This window comes from Rhododendron vialii, chromosome 9a (genome assembly GCF_030253575.1).
Source record: "Rhododendron vialii isolate Sample 1 chromosome 9a, ASM3025357v1".
In the NCBI taxonomy this organism is placed as follows: Eukaryota; Viridiplantae; Streptophyta; class Magnoliopsida; order Ericales; family Ericaceae; genus Rhododendron; species Rhododendron vialii.
This window is the reverse complement of record NC_080565.1, coordinates 4038389-4056008: the sequence shown is the minus strand read 5'-3', so window position 1 is coordinate 4056008 and position 17620 is coordinate 4038389. Positions and strand designations below refer to the sequence as shown.

Sequence of the window (17620 nt, the reverse complement as noted above, 5' to 3'; positions counted from 1 at the left end):
TTTTCAACCTCAACAAAATAAATCAAAACTCAAGGATGGGCAGCAGCATAACTCGCAAGGTCAGCATTTTTTTTCATCAAATCAGCCAAGGGTCCAGCAAACTAGACAGCCGCCCCCTGCTCATGGCAACCAGCCACGCCAACCACAAAATGTCCAGCCTCCCGACCCACGAACTCGACCCGGCTACGATCCGAATGCATTATGTAGTCATTGCAACCGTACGGGTCATTATAAGTCGGGTTGTTTTAAGCTCATTGGGTATCCTGATTGGTTTTTCAACCGTCTTACCAACCAATCATCTGGTCGGTCCAATTATGCAGCCGTCATGGAATCCAATCCTCACTCGAGTCCTGCCGAGACGTCGCAAGCACGTGACTTTTACTCCAATCCATCTGCTTTTTATACCGGTAATACCAATTTAATTTCCCATGATTGGATTATTGATAGTGGGGCAACAACCCACATGACGCCTCATCTATCCCTTTTTAACTCATATACAACTACATAAAATTTTATACCCGTTAAATCCGCTTCTGGTTCTACTCATACTATCTCACATATTGGCAATATCACTGTCACCCCTTCCATCACATTAGTTGGTGTATCACATGTCCCTAGTTTTCATTTTAATTTACTATCTGTCCAACAATTATCCCGTGATCTGAAGTGCATTGTGTTTTTCTTTCCTAATTTCTGTCTTTTTCAGGACCTCAAATTGAAGACTGTGATTGGAATGAGTGAGGCACGCAATGGTTTGTACTACCTCCGCACCTCATCCTCCACCGCCCTCGCCGCTCCGTCCGATGATTCCAGCCTATGGCACCAATGATTAGGTCACCCAGCAACCACTAGTTTACCTCAATCTTTTAATTACCGTCATGCTACTATTTCACCTTGTGATGCCTGTTTACGAGTTCGGCTCCTCTCCAATCCTCTAATAATTGGAGGATCCTCCAATTCAATCCAACAGTTGAAAATCAATTCTTTATAACGTCATTCTTATCCCGCTAACATCCAATAATCTCTCTCGATCTCTCTCTACCCTCACAACCCATGACCACCCAACTCACCTCTTCTTCGGCGGTACTTTCTCTCTTTTCCAATATTCTCTCTCCCCTCTTAAAAAATTTTCTCTACAAAATTGTACATACCCATTTCGAACACTGGCGAAGATCGTGTTTGTCCTTAGTTAAAATTGGACTTTCGACAATAGTTTTTTCAAATTAAGTTTAACCCACTTGAATTTGAATGGCAAACCATGCAATCAGATTGCAAATTACATTATTATTATGAAAAATTGAAGTATCAGATGATAATGGTCATTGCTCCTAACCTTCAATGGCGGATTAAAAAATCAATTGTTGTGAACCCATTTTTTTTTAATTAATTCACCTTTTACCAGTTATTTTGCTGAACAGTGGTTTCGTTGGACAGTTTTTGCAACAAAAAAAAAAAGGAAGGTAAGGATTTTGGCATGGTCATGGAGAGAGATTCGGGCTATGATGAATTGAAGAGGGATTGATTTTCAATTGAAGCTTTGGATTGTGAAGACCGTGAACACAGAGACAGAGACAGCAACAAAAAAAAAAGGAAGGTAAGGATTTTGGCATGGTCATGGAGAGAGATTCGGGCTATGATGAATTGAAGAGGGATTGATTTTCAATTGAAGCTTTGGATTGTGAAGACCGTGAACACAGAGACAGAGACAGAGACAGAGACAGAGACAGAGACAGAGACAGAGAGAGAGAGAGAGAGAGAGAGAGAGAGAGAGAGAGAGAGAGAGAGAGAGAGAGAGAGAGAGAGATATTATTGGGTGTTAGCGGGATAAGGAAGATATTATGAAGAACTGATTTTCAACCGTTGAATTTGAATTGAAGGATCCTCCAATTATTGGAGGATTGGAGAGGAGCCAAACTCCCTGTTTACATGGCAAACATACTCGCCTCCCTTTTAATTTAGTTCTCAATAAAAGTTCTATTCCTTTTGATCGAATATTTATAGACACTTGGGGTGCTTATCATACTGTTTCTACTTGTGGGGCACGTTATTTTCTTACCATAGTTGATGATTGCACGCTCACTACTTGGGTGTACTTATTGCGTTACAAATCGGATGCTCTTTCCAAAATCCAATTTTTCCTCAAAATGGTCAAAACACAGTTCAATGCCAACGTCAAATGTTTTCGGTTAGATAATGCCCTTGAATTTTTATCCCGTCCAATTCTCAAGTTATTTCATGACAATGGCATTTTACAAGAATTAACCTGCGTTGAAACCCCTCAACAAAATGGCGTGGCCGAACGTAAACATCGCCACATCTTAAACGTGGCACGATGCTTACGATTTCATGCTCACCTTCCCATCAAATTTTGGGGCGAGTGTATCCTAACCGCAGTTTATCTCATTAACCGCACCCCCTCACAAACTTTAAAAAATGTCTCCCCTTATGAACGACTTTTTCGCAAAACCTCCAATTACAAATATTTACGTGTTTTTGGATGTCTTTGCTATGCACAAACATCCCGTGTCGGCCGTGACAAATTTCAAAACCGCGGTGTTCCTTGTGTTTTTTTGGGATACCCCCCACGCCATGGTGGCTACCGTCTTTTCAATCTCGACAAGAACACGTTTTTTATCTCTAGGGATGTCACTTTTTTTTAGACTAGTTTTCCCTTTCACATCCAAAGCCCCCATTATATCCCACCCCCGCCACTCCACCACCTAGCCTTACTGACTTATATTCAATTGAACCACTTAGCTCTCTCGACCAACCCAACCTCCCTCCTTCCACTACCTCTAATATCATCCATCCTAGCCCACCTCCCTTACCTGATCCATCCCCTACAGACCTGACTCCACCCACTGGAACAAAATCAATCCCATTATGGCAGGAACTTTATACAAAGGCAACCATCTATTAGGATCAATTATTACCTTTATTGTAGGAGACTTATTCTCCTAATTATTTTCCTTCCAATTTGGTTGTTTCCGTTTCCAATATGTGTGGTTGTATTCTTCCATTGAAACTTAAGGAAATAAAAAAAATTTATTCAGTTCTTATCAGAATCAAACAAATCTGAATCCGCCAATGAAGCCGTAGCTTCCGTGAGCTTGATGCACCGAATCAAGTCCCTTGACAATCCAAAGCCACCAAGTCTTCTTGTCTTCCATGTGATCACAAAACCAAGCCACAATGCCACCTGCTGCAACACCGCAACAACTCGACTTCTTTTTTTTCATCCATTCCATGCATGTCCACGTGCTCCTACCTCTCCAAACTTCTGCTCACCCACCTTAGCTTCGGATCACCAACCACAGCCTTCTCCAACACCGGAAAGTCTGTCCATGGATCGTTAGCCAACAGCTCTGATACCAAGTGGAAAAAACATGAAACGAGAGCAAATGATAATTTGCTATGTTTGGGGAGGACAGCGGAATACGTTGGAATATAGGTGTGCGTAAGACATAACAAAAAACATAAATGGAGATGTACAACCCAAAAGTTGTACAGAGCTTCCAAAGAACACACGTGCTTAAGCAGTCAACAATATACTCTTTATATAATTTCTGAAGTTAAATGAGATGTTACAAACTGACTCAAACACTTCTAGAATTTATAGGACTCACCTATCACGTACGGACGTACCTAGTTAAGTACGCAAACCTAGACAATAAATATATTCATGAATGGCCCTTAGACTCCATACATGAACATTCGCACACACACACACCAAGATACATAATACATGTACCATGAACATACATCGAACACACATGGACTCTTCATGTACCTAGGACATGAATCTCGATGTATCTAACATAGTTAGCAATTCTAAATTAATTCCAACAGAAGGGATGCTCCTTGCACTGGTCCAATTCAAGTTCTAAAAATTGGTGTTTATTTTTAATACCAAAGAACTTCCCTAAGAAATGGAGGCCATACAAAAATGTATTCCCTAGTAAGTAGTAACTAGTGTAGAAATGGCTGGACGGTTGGCAATGACCAACTCCTCGAATAGAAAATAAGGGTTGATTTTTCAAATCTTTTTTTATCAAATGTATGGCTGGACGTGATATTCTTAAATATTCATCTTCTATATAATACTTGTTTTTTTTTTAATTATTTAATTTTTATATATCTGAATCTATCATTCGCGTCAGATGTGCACCTCGAAATATTTTTAAATGACGAATCTCCTTGTCAACTAGCGGAAGCTTATTAATTTGGCTTTAAAAGTCAAACAGCAACTTATTTTGTCTTAAATCAAAAAAAAATTGCATTTGTTAATTAGTTTTGCATCAAACTTTTGTGACTTATTGATTCGTTTCAGCGAAAGGAGTTGGAAAAGTATAAATTTTTAATCGAAACTTATAATTTTTTTGAAAAAGACAAAAATAAGTTGTCTTTTTTACTTATTTTTGTCTTTATTCAAAAAATTATGAGTTTTGATCATACTTTTTTACTTTTTCAATTCCTCTCGACGAGTCGAATTAAAAACTAACAAAAGTTTGGCGTAAAACAAACCAATGCAAAAAAAAAAATTGAATAGAGAAAAAATAAGTCACTTAACTTTGTAATCCAAACCTGTGTTATACTGACTCCACAAAAATGAATAACACTCAAATGTGTTAGAACCATGCTACTAGCATAGCAAATCTATGCACAGATCGTGCACAGATTGCGTTGTGGGGTCCACTAAGGGTCCCATACAAATAATCCAATCTGTTAATTATGTTTAAAATATTTTTTCAAGGGCCTCTGCGAAAAATTAGCTCAATCCAATACCTATAAGTGTTTGTTCTAATCATCTAACTTTTCAATAAGTTTTTAGAGAATGAAAAGTTGGACAATTAGATCAAGTACTTATAGGTATCGGATTGAGCTGATTTTTTGCGGGAGCCATTGAAAAAATGTTTTAAACATAATGAACGACTCGAACCACTTGTATGGGACCCGTAGTAGGGCCCACATAGCAATCTGTGCACGATCTGTGCACAAATTTGCTGTGTCCATAGACTTTCTGAATGTGTTATCTATGTGATATGTATAGAAATGGCCGGACAGTTGGCAATGAACAACTCCTCGCGGATCCTAAAAAAAAAAAGGGCCAGCTCCTCGATCGAATAGGAAATAAGGGTCGACTTTTTATTCTTTCATCTCAAATATAAGGCTCGACTTGAGGTACCCAAATTATCTTCTCTAGTATTTATTTATTTATTTTTGATATCATATGGCATTTGCGTCAAATTTTGCGCACCTCAACCAATTGACAGAACGAATCTCACCGTCTACCAACAAAAGCTTACTTAAAATCATGACAAATACGAACTAACTCCACTAATTTTTTTGGAAAATCAGAGGTCTTCCCTACTTCAGAAAAGTATTGAGCGATTTCCACCTTTTTAACACATATACACGAACAATGTCACTTGTGGTGAGTTAAACTTTTGAGATGCCTATTGATATGGATAGAAATAACACTCATAAAAAGGGGTGATTGTCAAAGAACTTCCCTAACAAATGGAGGACACAAAAAATGTCTTCCCTAGTAAGGTCATCCACAGTGGTATAATCAAAAGCCAATTGTTGTTAAAGTTAACAATATTTGTGCAAAAAATGGCTCACAATGGTATAATCAAACTTAACAACATCCTTAGAAATAATCAAATTTTAGGCTTTGGATAACCAAAACTAACAACCTTTTTCAATAATCAAAATTTGGGAACCCCACACCACATAAGTTAATTGGTTCCAAAATTTATATACACGCGTATTTCAACTAATATTTTCTTCTTCTCTTCTTCACCTGCTCTATATCTTTTTCACTTCAACTATAAACTGTTTCTCTTTCTTTTCTTCCAAAAGTAAAGCTCATATTTCTCGATCATCTACAATTTAACCCATCGTTGCCGGATTACGGTATTTCACTCTTCTTTCCCGTTTCTATTTTAGGCTGCATTCTTATTAACTTAACTTAAATCTGAAAATTGTCTTTATTTGATTTTTTTTCGCATTTGTTAATTTTGCGTCAAACTTTTATGGGTTATTGATTCGTCTCGACGAGAGAAATTGGAAAATTTTTTTTTTTTACTTTTACCCAAGTATTTTGAGAAATAATTACTTTTTAGCAAAAAATATAAATTTTTCGACTAAAAAGTGGTTATTCTTTTTTGTTTCTCCCCTTATAGTTGAGTAAATGAAGAACCTTGCAATAAAAAAAAGGAAGAACCTTTCATTATTTTCCAATTTCAAAAACACATCTGATTTTTTTTTAAAGATTAAGGGAGTGGTGGATTTGTGACATAGGCTACAGGAATAAGAAGAAAAAAAAGTTTCGGTGTTGTTTTGATAGATAACACTAGGAAGAACACCATATGTTCCATATATTTTTGCCCAAAAAACAAACATAATGGAGGGAAGTAAATGGCGGGAAACAGAGGGGAAGAGATAGATTGTATGAAATTGTAGTGGATTTCTTATTTTGGTTATGGACTAGAAGTGACCATTGTGAACCTCAATGTTATTAAGCTTAGTAACATCTTAAGTGAATAATCAAAAGCTGATGTGTCAACTTTTGGTTATCCATTTTTTATTATACCACTGTGGATGGCCTAAGTACTAGTAACTAGTGTAGAAATGGCTGAACAGTTAGCGATGGCCAACTCCTAGAATAGAAAATAAGGGTTGGTTGTTGTATCAAATGTATGGCTCGACGTGATATTCTTAGATCGTCTTCTATATAATACTTGTTATATATATACAGAAATCTTCAGGTAAGTATCTTAAAATAAGAACCTTATATACAAACCTCCCATTTCTCGCCTTTCCCGATCGGATTTCGATAATCCGAGCCGCTCAATGTGTTCAGAACGTGATTTTAAGGGTACCAATGAGAAATCGGCAAAAAAAATGACCAGAAAGGACTTGATTTGAGCAGTTGTCATTTAAACCGTTAGATAAAAAACAAACAAAAATTGCTCGGATGAAGCCCTTCCCGATCTTTTTTTTTGTTGATTTCTCGCGGGTACCCTTAAAATCACGTTTTGAACATATTGAGCGGCTCGGATCATCGAAATTCGATCGGGAAAGGGAGGTCTGCATTTCATTAAAATAAGGTAGTCCTTATAAGAAGGGGACTCATATATATATATATATATATATATATATATATATATATATATATATATATATATAGAGAGAGAGAGAGAGAGAGAGAGAGAGAGAGAGAGAGAGAGTCCCCTTCTCCTAAAATCACGGTCATTTTTTTTTCCGATTTCAAACGGGTACCTTTAAAATCACGTTCTGAATACATTGAGCGGCTCGGATCATCGAAATCCGATCGGAAAAGGCGAGAAATGGGAAGGTCCGCATATAAGGTCGTCATTTTAAAGTCTTTACCTGAAGATTTATATATATATATATATATATATATATATATATATATATATATATATTCTAGCATTCGTGTCAGATTATGCGCACCCTAAAATATTTTTAGATGACTAGTCTCACCGTCAAGGCGTCAACTAGCAGAAGCTTATTTAAAATCCAGACCAAGTCTTTTATGATCAACTGACCCCACAAAAAAAGGAATAACATCAAGAGGTTTAAATATAGGGCGCAGCTATTCGCAGCCCTTTATTTTCTTCCGTAGCCCACTACATTTCGGTAAATGGTTGTTGAAAATCATAAATAACATTTCGGTAAATTGCTGTTGAAAACAAGATTATATTTCGGTAACTACATGTCGAAAATATGTTCAACTTTCGGTAAACAACTGCCGAACATGCATTTTCGGTAAATATCTGTTGAAAAAAATATTATATTTCGGTCATTAGATGTTGAAAATATATTTCAATTTCGGTAACTAACTGTCGAGTATAATTGAAAATTTTTAACGGGTTATGGGAGTAAATAGAGGGCTGCGAATAGCAGCGCCCTAAATATAAAACCTAATAGGAGACAAACTTTTAACTTTAAATTGAACTGATCTCCATGAGTTTTTGGAAAATAAGTGGTCTTCCCTACTTTGTAACTTATAATGCGATTTCCACCTACTACTAGCGTTGTTACTTTTGGTCAGTAAAACTCTAAAATGTGCTTTGATATGAAAAGGAATGTGTATGTAGGTGTGATTGTGACAGAATTCCCCTAGAGAAAGACCCAAACATGTCTTCTCTCGTAATCGTATAGAAATGGCCGGACAGTTGGCGATGACCAACTCCTCGAATAGGACATAAGAGTGGACTTTGTTGCTTTTTTAATCCAAAAAAATATAAGGATGGAGTGTTATCTTCTCTAGTTTTTGAATTTCTTTTTATATCCTACAGCGTTTGCATCACATTTTGGGCACTAACCAATTTTTAAAGGAGGAATCTCACTGTCTCGGAAGCTTAAGTCAAAGTCTTCTATGAACTTAGAATTTTTCCTTCTCTATTGTCTTAAGTTTAACTCTGTCTAGGATTGGGTCCCATAACTTTTTAAGATTACTCACGTCGAGCCAGATCAAAAAAGGAAATTTTTACACCAAAAGCTACAAGAAAAAACAGACAAAAAGATAGACCGTAGAGATCCCAAGCTCGTAATATAATCTGATGGCTTAGCAGTTTGTGTGCAAAAAACTAATGGAGGTAACGAAAGGGGGTGTGAGGCTGCATTTTTCAAAAACTCAAAGGAAGTTTCTGAAATTGTTAGAAACCTTAAGGGAGATTTTCCAAAGCCTCAAAGGAAGATTTTGAAATTATTAGAAACCTTAGGGGAGGTTAGTGTAATTAACTCAACCTTTTGATCTCAAACGTCGACCAAACGCCTAGTTGTAATACAAATAGCAGTTATTTGTTCTATGGTGATCACAACTCCCTTGTCTTGTATCCTCTAAAGCTTTTGTATTTTCTAAAGCATTTCCTTTGTCCTACAAGAGAATATGGCTGAGTCTGCCCTCATCTCCTCTGCTGAGGCAATCCTGAATGGCTTGAAAACCCCCGCAAACCAGCAGATTAGCCTAGCATGGGGTTCAAGAAAAACCTCATAAAGCTCCACGACAGGTTTACTATGATCCAAGCTCTGCTATGTGAAGCTGAGAAAGGGAGACCAACATCGAAACCCTTGAAGTGTGGCTAAAGCGTCTCGATGCTGCAACCAGCGACGCCGAGAATCTGCTGGACGAGTTGAAGTACGAGGACATTAGAAGGAAGGTTGAGGTACAAAACCGATGGGAAAACATGGTACGCGACTTCTTCTCCCTCAAAAATCAAGTCGCATTTCATTCCTGATGGCTAATAGGGTCAATGATATCAACTTGTTATTAGATGATATTCTCAAAGACATTGGCTTTACAAATAACCCCGAAGGTCCCAGTGCTGTCGAACCTATGGAATTTAGGCGGACTGGTCCTTATATAGGTGATTCAGTATTCGTGGGAAGGGATGTTGATGTCTCTAAAGTACTTGACATGTTGCGCGACTCTGACATGGAAGACGTCATTGCCATTGTAGGAATGGCTGGGCTAGGGAAAACAACCCTTGCTCAACTAGTCTACAAACATGAGGAGGTTGTGAGGAATTTTGGTGCTGAGAGGATGTGGATTTGTGTGTCAGATAATTTCAAATTTGAAACGCTGTTGAACGAGATGGTTGAATCTCTTACTAAAACTAAATCTGACTTACAAAACATTGAAGCAATAGTGCAAAAGCTTGGAGAAAAATTAAAAGGCAAAAAGTATTTGCTTGTGTTAGATGACGTTTGGAATAGAAGTGAAAGCAAATGGCAACGCATGAGAGATTCTTTGCTAGGAATCGGTGGATCCAAGGGAAGCAAAATTATAGTTACAACCCGCAATACGGATGTGGTATCAACCATGCAGAAGATATCTCCCTGTCTCACTCATCATTTGCTCGGACTATCTCCTGAGGCTAGTTTGACCATGTTTAAGGAAAAGGTATTTGCAAATGGAGGACCAATAGAAACTCAATCTTTGTTGAGTATTGGTGAAAGAATGGTAGAGAAGTGTAAGGGTGTGCCCTTAGCAATAAATGCATTAGTAGGCGTATTGTGGACTAAGAAGTATGAAAGTGATTGGCTTAACGTTGAGAAGAGTGGAATGTGGATTTCCCTTGGAGATAGCAACGACATCCTACCAGTATTAAGGCTTAGTTTCGATGACTTACCATCACCATCTTTAAAGCATTGTTTTGCCTACTGTTCTGTTTTTCCAAAGGACAAAATCATAATAAAGAGTGAGTTGATTCAGCTGTGGATGGCTCTAGGTTATCTTCAGCCTCCTTTAGGAACAAATTGGGAAGCGGAAGATGTAGGTGATGAATATTTTAACGTCTTGGTGCACAGGTCATTGTTCCAAGAAGTTAAATTGGATATGTACAATAACATTTTAAGTTGCAAGATGCATGATCTTGTGCATGATCTTGCTCTAGATGTCTCGGAGGGTAATTGTTTGGCATTGGAAGCTAGTGAGGTGAAGGATCTTCCTGAGGTTAAACATCTATGGTTGTGTCTCGAGGAAGAAACAAGGTTGCAAATTTCAAAAGAAAATGTTGGAAGACTAAGAACATTATTTTTAACTGGGCACCTCCCCATAAACACAGAAGATGTCAAATGTATACGGGCCTTGAGTATAGTAAAATCTGGTGTGGAAGAATTTCTGAGTTCAATATCAAAGTTCATACATTTAAAATATATTGACCTCTCCCAGCAGTCTTCTTTTATTAAAGTGCCAAATTTTATTACTAAGCTCTATAATTTGGAAACACTCAAATTGCCATATGTCACAGAGTTTCCTGAAAAATTTCACAAGCTGGTTAGCATGCGACATCTTTGTATGGATGATAGCAAATCTAGCAAAGCGATTCCAGCATTTATAGGGGATTTGACATCTTTGCAGACTTTAACTTTCTTTGTTGTGGGTGAGGATAAGGGCCATAAAATTGAGGAGTTGGGACGTTTAAGCAAGCTAAGAGGCAAGTTAAAGATTTACAATCTCCAACAAGTTAAAGAGAGAAAAGAAGCAAAAAAAGCAAATATGTTGGAAAAACCAAACCTCCAAGAGTTGGAGTACAACTGGGCCCATGGGAACATTACGGAATCATGCGTTGAGCATGAAGAAGGGTTGGAAGGACTTCAACCAAACAAGAACCTTAGGGGATTAATTCTTGCAGGTTTTGGAGGACTAAGGTTTGCGTCATGGATGCAAACAAGAGATGCTCAGTCACTCCAGAATTTGGTGAGAATCAAGTTGAAGGACTGCAGACAATGTGACCAAGTTCCAGCACTGGGACAACTTCCACATCTTGAAGTTGTTGAAATGAAGGGCTTGCTTAATCTGAACTGTATTGGTAGTGAATTCTATGGATTGGATGTTGGCATTAGTAGTAATAGTAGCAGTAGTTGGGCAGAAAAAACAGTTTTTCCAGTGTTGAGAAAACTCACTCTCGATAATATGCCGAAGCTAGAAAAATGGTTAGACGTATCATCATTGCCCGCTGCTACCATGAACATGAAGTTTTTTCCTCACCTTGAGAAGTTATCAATTTTAAATTGCCCTCAGTTGACAACCATTCCGGGTAATTTGTTATCCATCCAAAGGATATGTATTACATGCAATTCTAATATCTTTCGTGTCTTTCTTTATGGTAAAACGTCATATAACCCCTTCTTCCCCTTCAAGTATCCCTGGAGTTATGTTGAAAAGATGTATAGCCCGTCCTTGAACATACTGGTAGATGAGGATTCAGAGAATTTTCTCATTTTGGTTGAAGATTTGCTAGAAAAAAGCATCAAATCCCTAAAATATCTGGGAATTTTTGACCTAACTAAGCTGCGTTATTTCCCGACCCAGCTACTAAACCTAACTTTTCTGGAGGAGTTAGTGATAGAAAGTTGCCCGCACCTAACGTATTTTTTTCAAGACACGGAAGCAGCAGTATTCAACCGCTTAGAGTCTCTTAAAGAGCTTCACATTACTAGTTGCTGGGAGTTGAGATGTTTGCCAAAGGGGTTGCTACAACCAACCCTTGAAACATTAGTTCTGAAATATTGTTCTCTTTTAAGAATGACTGACCCAGATGAATTGCGCAGCATCAAATCACTTCAGAATCTGAATATCCAAAACTGTCCAGGATTGACAAGTTGGTGGGGGGAGGGGCTGTTCTGCCTTGGCAGCCTACGATATTTGGGGATAGGATTATTCTTAACAGAGCATGAACCTTTCCTCTGGCCCTCCACAAGTGCCGATGCCTCCACGAGTGGTGATGATGCAAACGTAGAGTTTGTCGAGCAGTTCCCCTTCATCTCCCTGGAGTGTCTATATTTACTTGGTTTTGGAAACAAGCATCTGCCTGATCAACTTCAGCACCTCACCGCCTTGAAAAAGTTGCAAATTTCTAATTTCAACCACTTGGAAGCTCTCCCTGAGTGGTTGGGTAACCTTTCATCTCTTGAATCGCTGAAGCTTCAGACTTGCCCTAAACTGACGAGTCTGCCCTCAGTGGAAGCAATTCAACGCCTCACCAATTTACAAAGATTAGATGTGTTAGAATGTCCCCTTTTAAAGAAACGATGCGAAAGTGGCGAAGAGAGGCACAAGATTGTTCATATTCCATATAAGAAGTTCAATGATTGGGCAATTCCATATAAGAGAGGTACATTGCTTATCGAATTCCCTAATTTCTTGGTCTCTTCTGTTTGCCTCTCTTCTAACTAACTGATTCCATTTGCGATATTGCTCTTGTTTCTCTATTCGTGTCTCTCATACCAAGATTTCCGTGGAAGATGTCATCTAACCTAGTTTATTTTGCATTTATTTATTTATTAGGCTGACAGATTTATAGACACCAATGGGCTGGAGTGAACCCTCTGCGATTATATTTCGTGAATCATGAAGATAAAGCATGACTAGTCCCTTTTCAATCATGTAATTTCTCACTCTGTTTTTTTTTAGTTTACATTTTACCGGACTATCATCTCTGCCCAAGGTTAATATTTGGTTCTATTTTATAGGTTCTGATATCACGCATCAAGACATTTTGATGTGGTGATGTCTGCCTCAGGTAACAATGAATGAAGACTGATCGTGGGTGGTGACAGCATTTGAAATAACTCTGCAGAAGAAAGAGGTTTTCAGATAGTAAATCTGGTGTAATTTCAAAGAGTAGAACAACAAAAAAGTTGTTTTTTTCCGGATCAATTTTAATTTTTTTTTTTTCAGATTCTTTGAGGCACTTTGCACTTAGCAAAATCAGAGGAACTCCTGGCAAGAAAAATTCTCAGAGGTCTTATTGTTAAATAGGTTTGTCAACACTTCTCTACACAGGTCCGAACGAATCAACTCTGCTTTTGGATGTTTTTCTTTACCTATAACTTGTTTCCTTTCAAATTGTTTAAGAATCTTTCCTTGTTAGTTTCCAGAAAATTGCCAAGTGTTCAGGGCCTTAAGGCCTATTGCCCAGAGTTCACACCAATAAGGCTGGGATGTGAGCGGTTTCCGATTGCAATCAAACTTTTTAAAGGCAGCTCAAAGTGAAGCAATTGCTTATGGACGTCAATGCCTAATCTCCATTAGCGACACAAGAGAATAATCCAAAGTAGCCGAGTTGCTGTCCCTACCTGTCATGGACGTTGTATATGAGTAAGTCAATAGTTTTCTGTTCGATGAACCAGTCATGTTTTGATACCACCGCCTATGGTTGATGAAGATGGAAAGTTTCATAGATGTCATTTTTGTGGAAATGAACTGGAATCAGCAGACCGAATCTCTTTTGTTGCGCTTTGATGGAAACTTTAAAAGACTGGTCAACCTGCTACAAATGCTGGGGAACACAGCTGGACTTCTCCAATATCTCAAAGGGGGGATCTCTTTGAATGGGGAAAAGACTATCCCTTTTATTGTTTCGTGGTCTTTACGAACTCTCACTAATAGCGCATTTTGCAAGAGGAAAATCCAACCTGGAATGAAGTCGATGAACTCGTGAAAATCAGACTTTCTTTTCAGGGTTGAAGATGAAGTCCGTGCAAGTCATTACAATACAATTTGCAAAGTGCTCTGGAATGTTATGGTGCTATATTTACTTGGTTGCTTTCTTAGGCTTCTTGTTGATGCTGCAGCTTTTGGGAAGAAATATGACTCTTTTTCGTCTACTGGCTTGCTTGTTGCATATGTCATTTAGTTTTTGCTTTTGAATAGCTATATGTTACTCCCTCCGTCCCTTTTTAAGTGTCCTACTTCGTAATTTTAACTTATTAAAAAGACATCATCATTATACCTTTCACATCAACTTTTTCCTCTACTTTCCCTACTTACCCATCATTATTACACTTTTACTCACTTACTTTTTAAAAAGAAATCTACTTTTAGGGATAAAATAGACAATACATCAAATTTTACCCACTAACTTTATAAAATGGACACTTATTAAGGGACAACCCAAAATGAAATACTGGACTCTAAAAAAGGAACGGAGGGAGTATATGTGATAAGCTACTCAGATGTACCTCTTCTGCAACTATGCTTCTCTCCTATCCCTTTTCAACTGTATGTGTCTACTTTTTTTAGTTAAAAAAATAGTACATTTCTTTTTTGATTAAAAAGTGTTCTTTTCTTGCTGATCAAAAAATTTATGTTCTTTTCTTTTGTTTTATGTTTTGGGAGAAATTTGCAAATTCATATATATGCACTGTGAAAACATAGATAACAAACCTTAAGCACTGGCCATGGAAGTAGCGGAAGTTATGAGCAGCTTGCACTTGCGCTCTAGTTATTTTACAAAACAAACCTAATTTAATAGACTAGAGACCCAATTTAGCAAAATACGTATCGTAATCTAACCTCATTCAATCTTGCTCATTTAGATTTCCTAACAGGACTCGAGTGTCATCTCATCCCTTGTACTAATGGTTTGATGGAACCAGGGGTAGACCCACGTTGGGGCACGTGCCCCCACGCCTTTTTTTAAAAAAATAAAAAAATAAAAAATTGATATATATACATAAAAGTTTCGTACTCTAGTACTAAACATTGACATGGTGTGGTTGTTAAATACAAGGAGAAAACTTCCAGGCGCCTGGGTATGTTTTTTTTTTTTTTTTTTTTCTATTTTTGTCTATCTCTTTCCTTTATTTTTCCATTTTTGTTCTATCTATTTCTTTTATTTTTTCATTTTTGTTCTACCACTTTCATTTATTTCTTCATTTTTGTCCTATCTCTTTGTGTTTTCCTTCCAATCCAAAATATTGTACAAAAATCAAATTACTAAATTACATTCTTCAATTTACTTTCTCTTGACTTTGACATTAATCTTACAGTTATCACCGCGACAGTTGAAAGAGTATTTTTAGCTATGAAGATTGTCAAAAATCAGTTGTGGAATAGAATGAGTAATCAATATTCAATGATTGAGCGATAATTTAGTGGTATACATACAAAAAAATATTTTTTAAGATTGTGAATAATAGGTGCCCCTAGTATATAGAATTTCTAGGTCCGCCACTCGATGGGACAATAGGAAACAATTTTAAAAATGCTATTTTTAACTAATTCTGGATTTGCAATCCTACAAAAGGAGCCAATCGTCTTTTCAGGAAATAGTAATGCTCTGCAATGTAAACCCCTTCAACATTTCAGAGGTTATGCTAGTAATATTGAGCATTCTTCTTTGAAAATCCACTTTGGCAGGGGTAATATGTGAGACCATAAAAATGTGCTTCGACCACAATCACATATTGGCATATTATCTTCTAATGATTGTACGCTAAATCTCTTTTTTTACATGTTTCTCAATCTCCTTTCGCTCTGTAGCTCATTCTTGCCAGACCGTTTCTTAAGGTATTTTTGACTTCTAAAGCTCAAGTTTTTGGTTTATTTATTTATCTAGTTAATTGTGAACTTTATAGGAAACTAGCTTTGAATTAACCATCTAAATAGATGGTTGAAAGTTATATAATATGGAAAATTTTAAAATCAACCCAATGAGCTGACAATAGTGAGTGTGTGAATATGTATTAAAGGGTATCAAAAGTACACAGAAATACATGTTTTTATTGTCTTTTAATGTGTTTATCGTCAGCCCAGTGGGCTGACAATTGCAAGACCGATATAATATTGTGTCAAATATGTCGATATACTTTTATTGTCAAGTGTGTTCTCAGATCTTAGTAGCTCCAGCTATAAGAGCTGTAGGCCCCGTTCCAGAACACCATCTTAAAAAATAAGTATTTATTTCATATTTTCAAACTCAAAAATAATGTAAATGAAAAATAATTTTTCAATTTTTTTTGCACCGTATTAAAGATCTCAATAAGATCTATCAAACAAGATCCATATTGAAAGGAAAATAATTTGTGCAAGCACATGATTTTTGAACTTAAAATTGCCGTCTTAAAAAATAAGTATTTTTTTTTCCTTTCCGGAACGGAGCCCTGAGTTGAGAACACACTCGGCTTTGTTTGGTTGAGAATTTAGTTTAGTTTAGTTTTGGTAGTGAGTAGAGAGAGAAATAGGGTAATAATTGAAGAGAGAGGTAATGATTGGAGAGAGATAGATAGAGATGAAAAAGTAATAATTGGTGAAATAGAATAATAATTGAAGAAAGAAGTAAGATAGTGATTGAAAAACTAAATTAAAACTAAACTAAACTAAGAACCGAACACAATGACTATACTCTGCTTTTATCGATTGATTGGTAGTATCTTCTTTTCTTTTTCTCTTTTTTTTTTTTTTACCGAAGTGCATGTTATATTGTTCGTAACTGCAGTTAAATCAAGTGGAATAAAAGTTGAATTGAATGAGATCCTGTATGTTGTAAGCTCTTCCCGAGCCAAGCTTCGTGCTGCTCGTGAGCAGCTCAGCTCACGTGCGCCATAGACATTCACTGTTATTAAAAGAGGAAAAGGATTTAACGACAGGTATAACGTCTCGACCAATAATATATCCACCATTCTTTCTCTTGTAGAAGTAAAAAACATGTTGTATACCATCATTGAAAGAGAACGCAATGGCTTTAAATATCTTCGTATGAGTGCTCTCTGAATCAAGAAAAGCAAGTTCATAATCCTCAAGGCAGGGACGAATACAAACTATACGGGAAGCAACTTTAGGCAGCTTTTCTGCAGTTTGGTACTGGACTGCACCCCCTTGCGATCCAGCCATTTTCGAAGGCATTTTGGAGTTATTGATGGTTGAAATTGTCCATATCATTGAACTCATCAAGTAGAATAACCATGTAAAATATCAAGTTAATTGAACACCGACTAAAACTTAATTCGAGCTCATATATTTTTTATATAAAATGAGCTGGCATACTGGATTATAACTTGAAAAGTCCTTTTTTTTCAAAATATATGTGCTTGAGGTATCAGACAGCATGCGATGAAATTGATTTTTTTTTGCGTGGTTATTCTATTCAACAAGCTGTACAATGTGGATGACGATTATCAACGTGACGCAATAATGGGTTTGAAAATAGCCGGAATCCAAGGGTGCAGTTTACTGCCAAATTGCAGAAAAGTCTACCCTCAATTCTCGCACTCTCAATTTTTATTCCCGTGGATTTCAATAGTTTGACATGTGTTTTAAAACACTTTCAAGCTCGTGCTCTTACTCATGGGCTTGGGG

The 17620-nt window shown here is 37.1% G+C and overlaps 2 protein-coding genes across 6 annotated transcripts; both read left to right on the top strand.

The window, feature by feature from the left end:
* Positions 1-9271: 9271 nt before the first annotated feature.
* On the top strand, positions 9272-11700 carry LOC131299517 (disease resistance protein RGA2-like). Its single transcript, XM_058325105.1, has 2 exons — positions 9272-11576; positions 11681-11700. Exons 1-2 carry the CDS (start codon positions 9272-9274, stop codon positions 11698-11700), a joined length of 2325 nt encoding a protein of 774 aa, XP_058181088.1.
* LOC131301749 (putative disease resistance protein RGA4) lies at positions 11665-14148 on the top strand. 5 transcript variants are annotated; one of them, XM_058328151.1, is made up of 5 exons: positions 11666-12621; positions 12827-12925; positions 13012-13127; positions 13220-13324; positions 13420-14148. In XM_058328151.1, the coding sequence occupies exons 1-2, from the start codon at positions 11705-11707 to the stop codon at positions 12840-12842; spliced, it is 933 nt and encodes a 310-aa protein (XP_058184134.1). In that variant the 5' UTR covers positions 11666-11704; the 3' UTR covers positions 12843-12925; positions 13012-13127; positions 13220-13324; positions 13420-14148. The 5 variants fall into 5 exon arrangements, with proteins under 5 accessions (XP_058184136.1, XP_058184132.1, XP_058184134.1 ...); XM_058328150.1 differs by having other exon boundaries at positions 13413-14148; XM_058328153.1 differs by lacking the exon at positions 12827-12925 and having other exon boundaries at positions 11665-12621; positions 13012-13088.
* Positions 14149-17620: the final 3472 nt, after the last annotated feature.

What these genes read in the sequence shown, in the direction of transcription:
- LOC131301749 (XM_058328149.1), top strand. Translation starts at nt 11,705, where the DNA reads ATGTATAGCCCGTCCTTGAACATACTGGTAGATGAGGATTCAGAGAAT. An exon ending in GTTCATATTCCATATAAGAA is followed by an intron (nt 12,622 to 12,653) that starts GTTCAATGATTG and finishes CATATAAGAGAG; the next exon opens with GTACATTGCTTATCGAATTC.
- LOC131299517 (XM_058325105.1), top strand. Translation starts at nt 9,272, where the DNA reads ATGGCTAATAGGGTCAATGATATCAACTTGTTATTAGATGATATTCTC. An exon ending in TCAGTTGACAACCATTCCGG is followed by an intron (nt 11,577 to 11,680) that starts GTAATTTGTTAT and finishes TTCCCCTTCAAG; the next exon opens with TATCCCTGGAGTTATGTTGA.